The sequence below is a fragment of the Protopterus annectens genome, chromosome 15.part0, assembly GCF_019279795.1.
Source record: "Protopterus annectens isolate FY-2018-M chromosome 15.part0, PAN1.0, whole genome shotgun sequence".
Lineage (NCBI taxonomy): Eukaryota > Metazoa > Chordata > Ceratodontiformes > Protopteridae > Protopterus > Protopterus annectens.
Window position 1 is genome coordinate 349,144,793 of NC_056749.1, and position 17,033 is coordinate 349,161,825.

The 17,033-nt window shown below is 39.6% G+C and overlaps 1 protein-coding gene across 3 annotated transcripts in view; it reads left to right on the top strand.

Moving 5' to 3' along the window:
• Nucleotides 1–17,033, top strand: part of OPHN1 (oligophrenin 1) — a 2,670,560-nt gene that overhangs the window by 2,599,518 nt on the left and 54,009 nt on the right. For all 3 annotated transcript variants that reach the window (XM_044057106.1, XM_044057104.1, XM_044057105.1), the window contains one exon: nt 8,322–8,372. In XM_044057106.1, the coding sequence (XP_043913041.1) occupies nt 8,322–8,372 (51 nt within the window). The remainder of the gene's footprint in view (nt 1–8,321; nt 8,373–17,033) is intronic.

The following is a 17,033-nucleotide window of genomic DNA, read 5'->3' on the forward strand; positions in this document are numbered from 1 at the left end:
ATATTTCATATGATTGTGCCATTCAACAGACAAAAAAGCATCCTTGTACTTTTCCCTTTGTAAATTCCAATATGACATCTGGTTCGGAGACGATATTTGTTCACATACTCATGTAATTCTCATAAAACTAGCCTCTGCATACACTTAGCAAGAAACAGGAGGATGAAAAGCTTGATATATACTGTGATGTGGGAGTTGCATGTCATATCTAATGTGGGGGGTGGGACTTACCATAGGCACTTCCCAGTACTGAGGAACTCCTCCCACAATGAATGCAAATTTTACTGATCTTGTGCCCAGCATATTGACAAATGAGAAGTAAAGTTTAATAAAGCAGGGATGAGATCATCAACACCGAAACTACTCACCAGGATTTCTAGGAAGTTCTGTACTAATTCTTCAATTTTTGAAGTGCATTTCTGAGACAGAAGAAGCCAGTTTTGCCTTAGCTAAGAAGTCATGGCTTATGGACTGCCTTTTAGGTGTAGTTGAGAAATTGCATTGGAAGTTATCAATTAGTAGTGTGAAGGCAGTAGAAGGTCATGTGGCCTGTTAACTATAAGGAGAGATTTCTGTCCACCATGCCTCCCAGAATATCTACTTCAGTCAGAAACTATTTAGGTTTTCTATTTGTGTACTCTTTTCTTCTGAAGTACACTAACTTTTATGATATTTGTTTACTTATACTCATTCCTCAGAAGACCACTGGTATATCTATTTTGCAGCACACCCACCATGTTTCTACTTAGCCCAGATGTCACTCTGATGCCCTATAAATGGATTTTTTGTCATTCATGACCACTTATCAGGTCAACACATCCTGAATATGGGATAAATGCTTTGCTTACAGAGGTTTACATCGGCTCAGGAGAAAATCTGAAGCTGGACAGGTGTGGGGGTTGTGGAAGACTGGACTCCAGCTCATGTGCTCCTGTTCTACACACATCAGTTTATTTTCATCATATTGATCACTGCTGCAGTAGCTTAAGGTATGTGGATTATATTCTACTAAAGATATAACTGATCAGGGCACCTTCCATGAGCCCAAATCATTAAGCTCCTCAAAATGACCTGTAAAAAAATTCAGGTTGGCATGCCAAGCCCTTCAGAGCTTTCCTGGCACTGAAGTAAGTACTCCTTTGTGAACTTTTGAGGATTGATGGTCAGCTTGTGCTGTTCCATTGCTGGACAGTTACATTATATTTGGGAGAAAAACCTTCCGCATATAATTCCCTGCGTTAATCTTTACTTTCCCAGTTGACGGGTTCCAGTTATAGCTCATTGCAGGCTACAGTGTATCCACATTTTTTAATATTTAAATAACTTGCTTATCTTTGCAGAGTCTTTTTCAAAGTGTCAGGGATCTCTCTCTCTCTTTTGGGTGAGAGAGATCTCACACAAGCTTGGATTCCAAGACAACATTTAAAAAACATTTTTAACTCCATCACCCAAGACTGTGCTCCTACACACCTTAGTACAAAGAGTTTTTCTTCCACTGCAAAAATAGATCTAGATCTTGATCTATGCCACTGGTTTTCCACTTGGACTTTGATCTCTGCAGGGGAATACATAATGATTCTGGGTCTCATTGAATCTGTAATTCTCATGATACCCCTGGCAAGACTCCACATCAAAAAGATACATTGGTATCTAAAGTCTGTTTGGTCCCAGCATCAATTCCCATTATCTCTTCAAATTCCAGTTCTGGAATTTGTCAGTGGAGAAATCACTTGGTGGAGACATGAAATATCTCTAAATCCAGCCCCCCCCCCCTTCCCCTGCTCCAAAGCAGTCAGTCACCCGAACCGATTTAGACTTCCCTTGGGGAGCAGTGTCAAGAGGAATAAAAGTGCAAGGTATCTGGGACAACAAAGAGAGATGCAAGCACATAAATATTAAAGTGATACTTACTCTTATCAAGGCATTCAGGTCTCTGAATCACCTCTGGTCCCCAGGAGCTGTTCAAGTTCTTGCAAGTAAGGGGGGAAACAGGTCTTACTTCCTAAGCAGACTAGTCATGTTAGCTTGGGATATAGCTTTGCAGCACAATGGAAATTCATCCCAGGGATCACTTCTGTGGCTGTGCTCGACAGGGGCACAAGAAAATAATTTTCTTGGGTTGCGAAAGCCAGGGTACATTTTGGCTAGGCTTGTATAGGCCATAGGGCCAATAGCCTAGTACCTACCTACCTATGAACAATCTCACTCTGCAGGCATCATACATTCCATCAGAGCAAAAGTGTGTGGCAGACAAGCTGAGTAGGACAAAGGCAGACACTCACGAATGAAAACTAGATCTTGGGGTCTTCTAAGGCTTGTTCCATCTGTGGGGAGTTCCTCAAGTAGACCTTTTTGCCTCCTGTCTGAACTATCAGCCGACAACATTTTGTTCCAGTACTCCATGCAAGAAGGCCTGGAAGGCAAATACCATTTGTTTTCCTTGAACAGGAATATTACTGTATGTTTTTCGGTCCTTTCCACTGATATTCAGGGTACTTCTGAAAATTCAGAAGGAATTCTCCCATGATCATTGTGGTGACTCTCTTCTGGCTCAGACAATAGTGGTTATCTCTTCTTTCGTAACTGGCCAGGGCAATTACTACAATCACAGAATGGATGTACTCTCACAAGAACAAGGCTGTTTGATACATCCTGACCCAGAGCAACTTCAGTTGACTGCCTGGATGATAGGCTTTTACTATTTATTAAGGATGTGCAGAAGGTAGTTATGGAGCAAAAAAGCTTGCTACTAAAAACCATATGTAAGCAAATGGAAAAGGTTTTCTGGTTTGGCCAACAATATAATAAGCACCCATTCAGGACTGGTGTTTATCTGGTTTTACAATGTTTGTATGAGTTACTATTCCATGGCTTATCTTATTCCTCTATCAATATTCATTTGTCAGCTTTTTCAGCATGTCTGTTTATGGACCCCCTCTTTTAGTGTATTCTCATGTTAAAATGTTTTTGAAATGAATTTTGTGTAAGAGATCTCCAAGAAAACCATAGGCTCCAACATGGGATCTTAATTTGGTGTTAAACAACCTAACACGTGCTCCATTCAAACCAGTTTATCTGGCTGAATTGAGAGTCTTAACTTGGAAAACAGTTTTATCGATTGCTGTGACCTCTGGAAGAAGAGTTTCTGAGTTGCAAGCTCTTATTGTAGATCAACCCTACCTCATTTTTCACATGAACTGGTATTCATTGAGAACTAATCCTACTTTTATGCCTAAAGTGGTGTCCAAGTTAACTTTAAGCCAAACTATCAACTCTGTTATCTTTCCTGTACCCAAAAATGAGGGAGAAAGGATACTCCATACCTAGGATGTCCACAAACAACTCTGGTACTATCTTGACAGAACAAAATCTTTCAGATCTTTTGAACAGTTGTTCATTTCTTGTGAAGGTAAGAAGAAAGGACAACCTGTGTCAAAGCATACTATTTCCAAATGGATGTCCCAGGCTATTACTTTTTTGTTATTCGCACCACAACAAAACTAACCCAGGTAGGATCAAGGCTTACTCTACCAGGGCCTTGGCTTGATCTATGGCTTTTTGGAAAGGGATGGATTCTAGAAGTATTGTTGAAGCAGCAACTTGGTCTTCTGTGCATACTTTTACAAAGCACTACAATCTTAATTCCTTCCATGCGTCTAGATAAGGCTTTGCACGGACCATTCTCCAGGAGTTCCTGGACCCTTACCTTCCACCTCCCAACTAATGTAAGCTATGAGAGTCTACCCATATAGCTTAGGCTATTGCAGCGGTTATCAGTATGATGAACATAGTACAGTTGTGTAAGTAAATTTAAGATAACAGCAGATATTCAAATGGCCACTGCTGCAGTAGCCTCTCCCTCCCTTCCTCCATCCCCCTTATTTTTTGCTGTGTTCTTATGCCAGGGTTTGGACATTCATGTCTTTTTGCCCCTTGTTGTGTCTTTTCAGGACTCATCCTCCCTCTCTAAGTTTGCATGAAAGCTCTTAAGGGCTTAGCACCTAAACCTGACTTTTTAAACAGCTCAGTTTGAGCTGTCTAACAGTTTGAGTGCATGGAAGGTGCCCTTAAGCTTTGGAAGCTGGCCATCTGTTATATCCGTAGCAGGATGTAACATATATAGCTTAGGCTACTGTACCAGTGATCATTCAGATATTTACTGTTATGGTAAGCTTACTTACACAACTGTGCTTTCAGTTCTAAGAGATCTGTGCGTGGTGTGAGCTGTGCCTTCTTGTACACCCATTGCCCTGAAACAGTGGAATGGACACATGGGTTGGAGGGTATTGAGTTTCTGTTATCTTTCTGGCTTATTTGTTGCCACTACATCTGTCAGAGTACATTTTTCTAAGAAACACTTAAGAAGATAGATTCTGAACTGGTTTTGCAGCAGACCCAAGTCAACCAAAAAAATTTGTAATAATGTAATGTGTTACTAGCAGGTTAATGTTGAAGTCACCCAAGATAAGAAGATTACTTTTTTTGTAACAAAATGGAAGTGTAGATGTGTACAGTTATGTGAATTTAGCTGTGTCATCTAGGGAACAAGGAAGGAAACCTTTGATACTGACCGATCATCTGGTGATGATCATGTCATGGTAGCCCATTCAGTCATGAATAGGTTCATAAATGTGTTCATAGGTGTGTACTAGGCTAATGGCCCTGGAGCCTTTACAACCCTAGCCCATAGACATGCCCTGGCATCGTGCCACCCGGCATTGGCTCCCAGTGCCCCTATCAAGTAGAGCCACTGGAGTGATCCCCGGGGTGAACTTTCTATTTCCCATCCACTCATCAAGATTTCTCTTGAAGAGGGCTAGTGAGGTGCTCTGCTTGACATGTATGGGAAGTCTATTCCAGAGCATGGGCAGTCTTTGGGTTATTAACCTGTCTCTCCAGCATGTTCTGTTGATTGTGATAATGAGGTTGAGGTCTCTGGAGCATGTGGTGTGGAAGGATTGGGATTTCTTTAGATGTAGCATTTCTAACAGAGCTGGTCAGATATGGCTTTGTAAGTCAAGCAGAGATCGCCTCTTAGTAGATGATATGAGACTAAGTGCCAGGCAAACAGACCTTGAACAGTATGTGATTTATTACTTTCCTTAAGAAAGATGACCACAAAGAAGAAACAGCAAATATAGGTACAGGAGGTCTACCCTGTGTTGTCCCCTCGCCATAAAAACAGACTTTGGTCAGGTTGAATGAGCTTCTGCGATTCACTCACACATCAACCAAACCAGATCCAGCCATGGCTACAGTAAATTTAAACGTTCCTTCATTGTTTCATTTTCCAGTGCTACTTTATCTTATTCAGGGTTACAAGGACGTCAGATCATATCCCTGTACTAAACAGACATAAAGTGGAGAACCAGTGCTGGACAGGATGCTCTCCTGTTGTGAGATTCACACCTAAGGACAGTTTAGAGGCTTGATAATTCACCTGTTAGTAAATCTTTCTGAATTCTGGGCCACCTACTTTCTGGCTTACACTTTTTTGATGTTAAGACAGACATTGATGGGCAGTGTTTCACTAAATTATCTGGATGTCTGTAAACTGGGTGTCAGCATATTGTTCTTTAAAGACACTTATATTCTCCAATAAGGGCTCAGCCAGACCATGAGCTTAAACTTAATGCCAAAAATGTAGTGTGGTTTTATTCAGAAAGTAAGAAGACCCCACTTCAGTCTGTATCAATGCCTTCCCCCTTTAAAATGAGCTTATCAGGGATCTGGGTATTTTCAATTGTCATTCTGCATTGCACAATTAATTTCAAAAGACATATCTTTCAGGAGTAAGAAAGTTTTCATTTCTCTCTGTACTGCCCTCATCCAACCCAGCGTATTATGTATTGTCCCCTTCAACATGCATATGTCTAGGCATCTCATCCAGCTTGAAAGGCTTAAAGATTTCTACCCCAAAAAATTACTAATTTCAGCTTACTATGCTGCACTGGTAGATGCTCCTTTGAAGGGATCTGTGTTTGGCTTTCCAAGCCATGAAAGACCCCCCCCCCCCCGCTAGATCATATACACCTACATGAGCACCCAGACCAAAGAACATTGCCTTTACTTATACTAAAGTACATCATGCTGGCATAATAGATTCCTACTTCAGCTGATCTACTTATGGAACAAACTTCCTCTACATGCCAAACATTGCAACACATTGACCACATTCAAAGTGACTCGGGATGATTGGATGAACAATTGTAAGTTCACCTCTGGGGTATGTAGCATGGCACTTCTTGGGTGCACTAACTGGGGAGCTTGATTCATCCAATTATTGTTGAGTTAAGCTGGCTGAGTTTCTCAATGGTCTTCTGAGCCACATGTGTAGTATGTACTTATGAACCTATGTGATAGGAGTCCGGAGATCATGGCACAAGTCTGTCCAGACGCACAGAGTACTTGCAGTGTATGAGCACCACAGTCCTGCTACTTGCATAAAGTAACTGTACTTTGGAGTAAGAGGAATTCCTAAAGATACCACAATCTTGGATGAAAGGCTGTATTCATAAACATTATGTACGATACACTGAAACCCTGTGTGATTCATAAAAAAAAGGTTCAGTTGGATAACATGTTGTACTCAGTCCTTCCCCACTGTTTATTCATAGAAACTCTGTGCATGGAATATACACACACACACACACACACGACTCCCGTCTACAGATTGTACACAGTTCACAAATACTACTCCTGTAATTGTGTTTGGTCTCATCTCAGTGGGGTAGCTTCCAGAACCTGGACTGCATGCATATGGTTGGGGTAGTGCTTGTGAATGATCCTTGTTCCCCTCTGAAGTGTTACTGCTGCAGCTGAACAGTGTCCACTTTCCAAATTTTGGGCTTAATTAAACCTGCTTCACAAATTTCTGACTTGTTTCTCTTTTATATGATTTTTTGGAGAGTTGCTGGTGTTGCATATGCATTCCAGTCACAAAATGCATCGTAAAGAGGTGTTCATGTTGTTTGTTTTAAAACAGCCTAAGAAAATAATTAAGCTCCAACTGCTTGATTATTTCATATATGACTCCTGAAATCACATCATCATGCTAGTTGTTGCAGTGTATTTGGAGCTTAGATGTTAGCTGACTGGTTTTCAGACTGTAGCCAGGAAGAACTTACATGCAAAGAGAGACTTCGGGAAGGTCAAATAATGAAAAGAAAAAAAAAACGTAACTAATTTAAAGAGACTCAGTAATTACAATTGCTACATTAGTAGAAAGTTACAAGTTTATTTCCTATATATTCTACTTCTTTACTTGTCAAGTAGTGCAACTTTCAAATGAGCCAACATTATTTTTTTTCCTTTATCTTGAATGCTGTGGGTGGGGCTTTGCTGATGTCTGAGTTCTAAAGACATCTCATGTTTGACTTGCTCTGTAGCAAGTACTAGTGTGCCTTTGGGTGTGAGATAAGTATGTAGTGTGGTGCATTGTTCTAACCACTTGCTGTTTTCTAGACTAGGATGTCAGATGTTGCGATTTACAGGCTGTGGCTGCATGTAGTTGTTGGTGACCATATGACTACTGAAGTAGTACTGGATGTAGCACTGCATTGTGAAGTAAGTTGCATTCCTTTGCAAAGATCATGGTTGTTACCACCACCTGTTTATGAAACTATAGAATTATGTAATTTGGATGCTGTATTTCAAATACTGCATACGAGTCGTGTGCATAGCTCTCATCTTTGTTCGAGAATCCGCGACGGAGACGGAAATAATTGTGTGTGTGTGTGGGGGGGGGGGGGTCAGGTAATGGCCACATATCAATTTACTTCTCTAATTCACTTAAAATATTAATAGAACAACAGGTTTTCTATCAGCATCCATTTTCTGAACAACGCCTATTCACACTTCTCCACAGAACTAATAATTCTCTAGTTTATCTGATTTTCTCTCCAATGGCGATTTTTTTTTTTTGTTTCCTTTTTTTTTTCTTTACTACATTCTTTGGTTCAGCCTTTAAGAATGTAAACAGATGGGAACAAAGTCACATATATTGATGAAAAATTATTTGGGATTTAGTGAGTGTGTGTTTTATTTTGAAAACATGGACAAAGAAAAATCAGAGCAGGATAAGGAAGAGACAAAATAATAAAGGTTTTGAATTGGATGTGGTGGCTTCTGTAGTATGAAGACACTTGGCTATTTATTTGCTCAGTTTTAGCTATTTATTTATATATTTTTTGTTTGTTTGTTTATATGTGGATATTTTTGTTCTCTGTTTTTTGACCATGATTTCTGAATATAGTTATACACTGACTGCAAATGGCAGCCCATTATATATTTAATAATTTAACTCCTGTTTTCCTTTACAGAGTTGCTTCTAGGGCAAAGTTTTTTGAGGAAGCTTCCAAAAGGCCCACAAGGTAAGCATTATTTTATCAGGACACCAGTGCAGTTTCTTCCCTTTGTATTTAAGAAGAAATTAAGTATTATTAAAATAAGTTTTGCTTCTTCCACATTTAAGAAATTTGTTAATGATATTTTGCCCTTAAGAATGCATTAATCTTTTTAGGACTGATGCCATTACACCCTAGTTGAGTTAGTAATGGTACAACTACACCCAGACATGGCCAATGTACACTATATGGTTAAAGTTGTACCCAAATTTGTGGTTATCGTCTATACTCTTTCAGTGCCTGTTTTCGTGAAGTTATTGGTGCGGACCATTTTTCTTTTTTGGCACTATAGCCTTCTGGATTAATTTACTCTTAAACTCAGAAGTTTGTACATTTGAGTTTTGTTATGCATAAAGGAAGTACATGAACTGTCTTCCTTATATAAGAAGACCATAGACTGAAAAGGGCATGGTTCTATAGATAAACTAGATAAAGTTTAATGAAATCAAGCTTATCTTTGTAGACAATTGAGATTTACTTACAGATGTTAATGTGTTTGCAGTCAGGCAAAATATATTGTGTTCTGGCAAATCATTTTCAAATCACAGATTCAGAAACTGTAGTTAACATAGTTAATTAAGAACATCAGGATTTGTAGAAAGAATTGGAGATCCTGCTTTAAGCAACTTACAGGAGTTCAGTTATTTTGTGTTTCATCTCTCTGTCTCTTCCTTGTATAAACCAGTTTAAAAATGACGTTTGATCAAAATACAAAGTTGACAAAAATATAAATGCTTGTTTATACGGAACTGTGCCCAACTGGTTTTATTTAGAAAATAAAGTATTTTTATGTCAGTGTGTATTTTTGAAAAAGGATGCTGTTGGCAGTATCAAATGTTTTTGTCTGTTATTCTTAAATAATTCCAAGTGTCATCTTGAGAATGTGTTTTCAGCCCTTGGTGACCTCTGATGAGTTAATTACTGATTTATTTACTGCAAGAGATTAAAGATTAATTTGTTAGAGTATCCTGTTTTGAAATAATATTGACTTTGAGTTACTTTGTCAGATCACAGTTGTTGAACATTATCCAGCTCTATCCTCATTTGGAAAGATTTATCAGCAATTATAACACTGGGATAGCGGTCCTTGTTTGACTTCTCGTTAAATTAGACCGAGGTATACCAGTGAAATTAGTAGCCTGTTTTGTCCTCAGTTCTTTCCAACATTTGCTGGCAGAATCTGCATTTGACCCTAGTCTGAACTCATCCACAAACATTTAACCATTTTCTTAGTTGCAAACGTATCACTTTGTCCCTGCTTACGTTTGTGAGATATATTACGTGTGTTAGGAGCATTTGCCTTTGAAACTAAGCTTTGGTCCCAAAGTTAGAATAACCACAAATATACAACCTCCTACCCCCCCCCCCCCAAGAACAATAGCCAGATTAAAACACCTGAGGTTTGTGAAGAATAGTGTAGGGACTGCAGGAACAGAGGACTGCTGGGTGATTGGCACTTGGAGGTCTTTCAACCTAACGTGTTCAGCTTTTAAACTGTTTATTTAATCTTACATTTTCCTTCTTCTCTGATATTGAGAAGCAGGGATCCTTTAAAGAAGCCATATTTAAACAGCCACATTAGGGTATATCCTCTGTTTGCTGGAGTTTATGAATGAAAGTGGGGGGAATGCAGGAACACAAGACTGCTGGGGGACTGAGTGCTTGGCAACCTTCTCCCAACCTGCAGTGTTCCTTTTTGTAAACAGTGTTTATTTTTATTTTTAACCTTACCTTCTCCCTCACTCCTGAAAATTGTGAACCATGGATCTTATATAAGGAAGAATTATTTAAACAGCCACCTTAACAAGAGGATATGTGAGGGAGACAAGAAGGCAGGTAATTCTCATTTTAGAAGTTACTCACTGTAAGCTTCAAAATTATGAAAACTTAAGACTGAATATTTTTTTTACTGACCCACTACAGTAACCCATTTGTTAAGCTCATTGTACAGTTAAGAGATGGGGCGTTTGAGTATCATTTGTTACAACTGAAGAGAAAGAGCAATTAAGTATTGTTTGTAACTACTAAAGAGATAGAGCATTTGAGTACTGTTTGTTACAACTGGTTTGCATTTGGTAAATATGTACTTTGAACTGTAATCATGAAAGAGATGGACAGATATTGTTTAATCGATCTCTTGAAAGGGAGTATCTAAATCACTACCCTAGTTGAAAAATCTGTAGGAATACAGTGGTAGGCTGGCAAGTTGAAAAAAAAAAGGTCTGTGGAGATGCCTGATGGGAAATCCCACTAGAACCACTAGTTTTAATGAAATATTACCACAAATTGAACGTACACTGACCACCACCATGTTTTGCTTGTTATTAAGATTTTAAAGAACACAGAAGTTCAGACATTTGTTAGTGAATCAGAAAAATAAACTGATATGTCATTTTTATTTCATTTTCAAGCTAACTTGGCAAATGGGACAGGAGGGGGAGGTGTTTTGTTATTGTCTTCATCTGTGAAAGAATTACCTCACTAAGCAACTAATAATGTACCGGGAAATAAGACATCAAGGAATGAAGTACCTGAACTAGATGAAACGTCTGATGAAGAAACGTTTAGCTGCAGTATTGGGAGGGTGCATTGGCAATTCAAAACAGACTATATGATGTCAGTGTATGCTACACCTTCCTCCCCAGTGGTGCCACAAAAGGAGCCTAATATTTTAATCATAGGGAACTCTTTGCTGAGGGGACTTAAGACTAAGACGTGATCCGTAGAATAAATGGAGAATTTGTTTCTAGTCACATGTCTGAACAGATGCAGACTGAGGAATAGCAACCATGCACTAGGAAATATTTTTGAGAAGAAGAAAAGATACATTATTGTATTAGTGGTGGGAGATAATAGTGATGCCTGCAGTACAATTTGGGACAGCTTCACTGAAGTGAATAAATTAATTTCCTCAGTAAAAGTACGAATGTCAAGTTATTATTTTGTGCGTTATTTCCAGCACTGTACTTTATGGGGATAATGTTCAGAAGTGTCAGGGACTATGCCAACATTAGAAGGAGAGAATGCTTTAGGAGCAAGGGAAATAGGACACATATTTAGGAAGAATTACATGCTAGGCACTGATGCTTCCTAAGGGATAATGTCCATGTCAATCATCAGTGAAATAAAGTATGAGGAGAAGTTAATAAAACTTCTGCAGTTTTTTTTTAGAAATAAAAGTGAATGCAGGTTCCACATGTATTTAAATGCTATATATCCATTGCTAAAATCCTGAATAGGAAAATAATAGATTCAGAGGCAGATATTGCTGGGAAATCATTTGACATTTTTTTTGTAAATGAGGTATGGTATATACGGTATATATAGTAGTAAAAAGTTGCCTCTGGCATTGCATGAATGCAAGGTTTATCACAAGTGTAGAAAAGATGAAGTGCAGGTGGTGTATCTGTGCAAAATTTCATCTGTCATCTTTCAGTAGCGATCAGTCTGTTTATGATAGTGAACTTATTGTTGTCACTAAATTAAGGGGCTCCGAGAAAACTGGTGCATTACTGCTCAGTAGACTTCCTAACTAAAACTCCTCTTTGGAAGATAAATTTTGGTCGGAACCATGAAGGTGTGTTAACATTAGGTGGCAGAGAAAATGGGTGGTATTAATGCAGCACATGCCTACTGAGAAATTCCTACATCAAGGAGCAGTGCACTTAATATCGAGACTCATATTTTTCTTAATTTTCAACAAATAGTAAAGAATCCAGCATGAAAAGAATAACATGGTTGTTATATGGGTTTGTGCCAAGTTGAAAGTTAGGTCTTGTGATGTTGTACCTGTGATATCTAACTTGAATCATCTAGTATATGGTTATATGGGAAGTACTGGCAGCCATAGATTTGAAGGAGGAGCAAATATTTCTCCAAAGATAATTTTCTAAGCTTATTTTCAGGCAATAAAGATGGAGTTAGACAAACAGAGATGCATGATCAGATTCTCAAAAAGAGCATAGCATAAGATTGGGATGTGTTTTTTAACTGCATTGACTCTGTATTTGAAAATTGCCTCTTGTGGCAAAAATAATAAATTCATAGGTTCATAGCCTCACTAAATTTGTCAGCAAAGGAGACCATTGAGATGTTCAGCCAAATAACCAAGTAGACTTTCTTCACATATCCCTGCTGAAAATTTACAATTGCCCATACAGTCATCCAGTTACATTTTAAAGGTTACTGGGGAAGTACTTTGCTTGATAGGTTGATAGGTAAGGGCAGTCTATTCCAGAAATGTTCAGTACATTGGGTTAAGTATCTGTCACTCCATCTGATGTTGTTGATGTGGTAGTATATATTTAGATCTCTGGAACATAGGTTTACTTTACCCTGGGTTTTGTTTAAGCAAAGAGTTTAAAGAGAGTCCCAGGGCATCTGTAACATAGAAGGCTAATCAGACATCACCCCTTAGGAATCTGTTGGACACTGAGTATTGGGGCAGCACTTTTGCTCTGTCATAGTAGCTATGGTTACTGAGACATGAGCTCTGTTTGGTGAGGAGACATTGAAGTTTCTCAACTTGGTTTTATTGCGTAGTAAGATAGATGCCAAAGGATGCATTATAGTCAATGATGGGCCTAATAAGGGACAAATAAAGTGGGACTATAACTTTTGAACCTCTCTTCCCTTACTTCTACCGTCTACTGCTGAAGAACTTTGGGGTGATGGTACCAGAGGTCATCATACTGATGCCTGTATTGCTGATCAGTCCTGGGTATGCCAGTAGCCTTGCTAATCAGTTCACTAAGGTCATGCCATGCATCCACCTTATGAAATGGACCATAATAGTTTCCCAGCAGCCATTCCCTAAAGTGGCTTTACAACAAGTAGAGTATAATCTTGCTGTCCTTAGCCTGTAAGGCATGCACTCTCCAAGGGTCATTAGCCTCAGCATCCATCACCACAGATGTTCTGTAAAACAAGATAGTAGCCTGGGATTCACCATTGATGAATCAAGTCTGAATTTTAAGCTGCACAGCTGTGGAGCACAGTGCACATACATATGCAGACACCATGCATGAACTGTCATTCACAGTATGTCAAATGTGTGCTGCAGACCCAATTCATAGACATTTGTGGAACCTAGGAAGGTCCACCATTGTAAATGACAAACAGTGCACTGGAAAAAGGAGCAGCAGAAACACCTATGCAGCATTGTGCAGCACTGTTTGGCAGCAGAAAACAAGAGCATTCAGAAGCCACAGCTCTGATGAGTTTCAAAGTGTCCTGTAGTACTGGGGTGTGAGGTGTATCTCTGATGTGATGTACATGTGCCTTTACCTTGGAACTAAGTATACATGCATGTATTATTTATGTAGTATTGTTTCCATGCAAATTATAGCTACATGTGTTCCATCATTATATATGTAGCTTCATATTGGCAATATATGTGAAGAATAGAGCCCATTATCAGGACTGTCCATCCCTCTTCTACCCTGAATATCCTATACATATAGCAGTTGATCCTGTGATGTGTGGAAGACTGTTGTGGGTACCCTGTGTATTCCCCAACTGTATACCATGAGAGGCCACTGTCACGTGTTACCATGTAGGTATTGCAAACCCAAGAAGTTAGCAGTGTGCACTTTTCACCTGCAGATCTCTGGGACCTCTGTGTAGTAACCACCCCAGCTGTACGCTTGCACATGTCCATGTCCATCCCCACTAGTAGTCTTGAATATGACTGTAGTACCCCATTCTCCATATCAGAGCACATCTGTGGCACCTACTATGTTTATATTCCTATTCACACCTGTGATGATACATACACCAGTGGCAACTACTGTTAACAATTGATACCTTGTTGTTATACCCAGCATTTGCCTACAGCTATATGTCTTGTTCTTACAGGTGCCCTCATGTCTTTCACAGGGTGTATGGACAGCAGAAGTTGAATAAATTTAACCAAGTTGAGAGTGAAATCCTGCTACAGGCATTCAGGACCTACAGGTGCATTCTTTAAGGAATAAGGGATGCTCACTGACTTCTATGGGGTCACATCTGTGAGACAGTGGTCCATGATACCAGTGTTGATAGCAAGGAAAATCACACAACACAGCAGTGTTGGAGGTATCTTACCAACATAATCATATCAGCTTGAGGAAGGCAAACAGCATATCAGCAGAGAGGTCAGCCACTGCAAGTGGACTCCTCCCACTTCAGCTTTAACTGATGAAGTGAATTTCTAAAGTCCCATGCAAGGAGGTGATGAAGATTTGGGTGTAATACCTGGAATACTGGGCACAGGCTCAGGGAATGGTATTCCCTCACATGTCGCAGAGGGAGATGGGCAGGTTCGTAACCATATTGCATGTCAGATTGTAGCTTTATGCTCTATGTTGTCTGGCCTGAAATACCTCTTCATATAAATCCCACACTTCCGTCAGGTTTACAGACGCACAGAAATAGCAGTTGAAGTATGTGTCTGTTCTGTAGTCACATGGTCTTTGTCACAGTTTCCATGCATAACAATGGACCACACATGTAAAATAGGTATTCATATTCACTGTGTTCTGTTTATATTGTATGCTGACAGGTCAGTCCACTGCTGTGGTGACACCTTTATAGGCTGGGTCAGGAAAAAAGGCTGATATCAGCACATATGCAGGATTTGTCAGTGATGCTGGGACTCAGATTAAGTTACAACTAGATGAAACACAGGTGTTTGGATGGTCCTTCACCATTGTTCAGAGAAAAGGTACAGCCTCTCTCAAACCTAAATTATAGGCTCTACAACATAAACAGTCAGCATGTCTGTTGGGGGGGGGTTCCCTAGTGACAGAGAACAGTAGTACTGCCCCCCTTTATGGCTGTAACAGTAGGGGAGTGCAGTGCATGTTTATGCATATACCCACTACATGGCAACCTAGCAAGGTATGCTGACACCATCCCATGTCACAAACAGCCTTTAATATATAAGTGGTGCTTGGGCTCAGTAAACAGATGTGCAGGGCTGTCATCCATGTACAGTCTGCTGCTACCCATGCCAACATGGAGCAGATTAGTGTGCTGCATAGTTTCCATGAGGATATCACCCATCGCTGCTAGTGCATTGCTCAGACTATGGTAGGACACATAGTTTCCATGTCTACCTGTCTGTGGAGGATAGCAAGTGCCACTGCCAACTGTATTTCCATGGTCAGAGTCAGAGACATACCTATGGAGTTCATGTTGGGAGGTCATTTCAGGACACACACAGTCTGCTCTTGTAAGATTATGGTTACCTTGCTGCGCCACCTCATAGTGTGGGCAAAGATAGTTGCCAGCATCAAGTAGCAGGACACCTCCCCATCGAAGACCATACAGGATAAATTTCTCCAGTAGAACAACATCCCTGTCACAGGGACCTATAGTCCCCTACTACAGGCCATTGCAGTAGTCTGAGATGGCAGTCCCATAGTGCCACCTCCAATCTGTTACACTCACATAATGCTACCCCTCTTGCCACATGGCCACCATTCTTGCCTTCCACCCATCTTATGATGTCAGCAATGCGTCATAATTATCCTTTTCGCATTTGCAAATGATGACTTTGACCCACTACACCATCCCTCATATGGGGTAGGTCTCAAATCTAATGCATATTGTGACTCAACCATACAGATAGGTCTTGAATCTAATGTATATTGTGCCTCAGCCATAAACTATCCAGCATAGCTTTTCACTAGCACTGCATGTGTCATGTTTGTTCTGTGTAATACTGCATGGTCAATGTGTTATCTGGAGTCCATGTAACTGGTTCAACTGCACTGCTGTATGCTGTACCTGCTCGTGTTTTGCAAGGCTGTAACACAGCTGCCATTAACTGTTTCCCAGCGTCACTGTTTTTATTGTATAGTGATAGTTTGCTGTCACAACAGGAGTGGCTGTATGAGGACAAGACATTCCCTGGATATTTGTGTAGTGTTTAGTCGGGGGTATTTTAAATGTGAAGGGAGTCTTTTCAGTGACTGCTGTATGTGTTAAAGATAATAAAGTAAACAAGTACTTTTTAGTTGTAAGAAGTATAGGTTTTATAGTATAACAAGAGAAAAAAAGGCTGTTGGGTGTGGGTGGAGTGTAAAAGTGTACTGATTACATTATATATGGAATTAGAATATTTTCTCTTTTTATATTGCATGGGTGATTGTCTAGATTACTACCTTTGGCTTAAGCTGTAAACAGTTGTTTTTGTAAGCATGTAAACCTTAAAAATAAGACAAAACTATGAAAACCATGAAAATGCTAAACTTCTTACTGCTGCAAAGATATTAGCTTGTTTGTTTTCCTCTGGCAAATGTTCAGTGAGTTAAGCTGTCTGTAGCTGAGGGCAGCTGTGCATTCTTTACCGATTGAAATTGACAAAGACGTATTACAGAATACATTTCCATGGAGACAAACTGTTTTCAGGTGCAAGCAGTTAATCTCAAGTATTCTGAGCATTCTTTGTTTAGGAAAATGCAAAATGTAAAGCTACAATGGCAAGCAGTTCAGTGAAAAAATAAAATTTGAAATAATGGGAAGTGCATAAAAGGTAACAGCCTACCTAGCAGCCTTAGTATTTTAATGCAGTTAATAGAACAGTGTACAATTTAGTTTTATTTAAAGATTGCCAGTGCACTTTTCATAGGGCTAAAAGTTAAT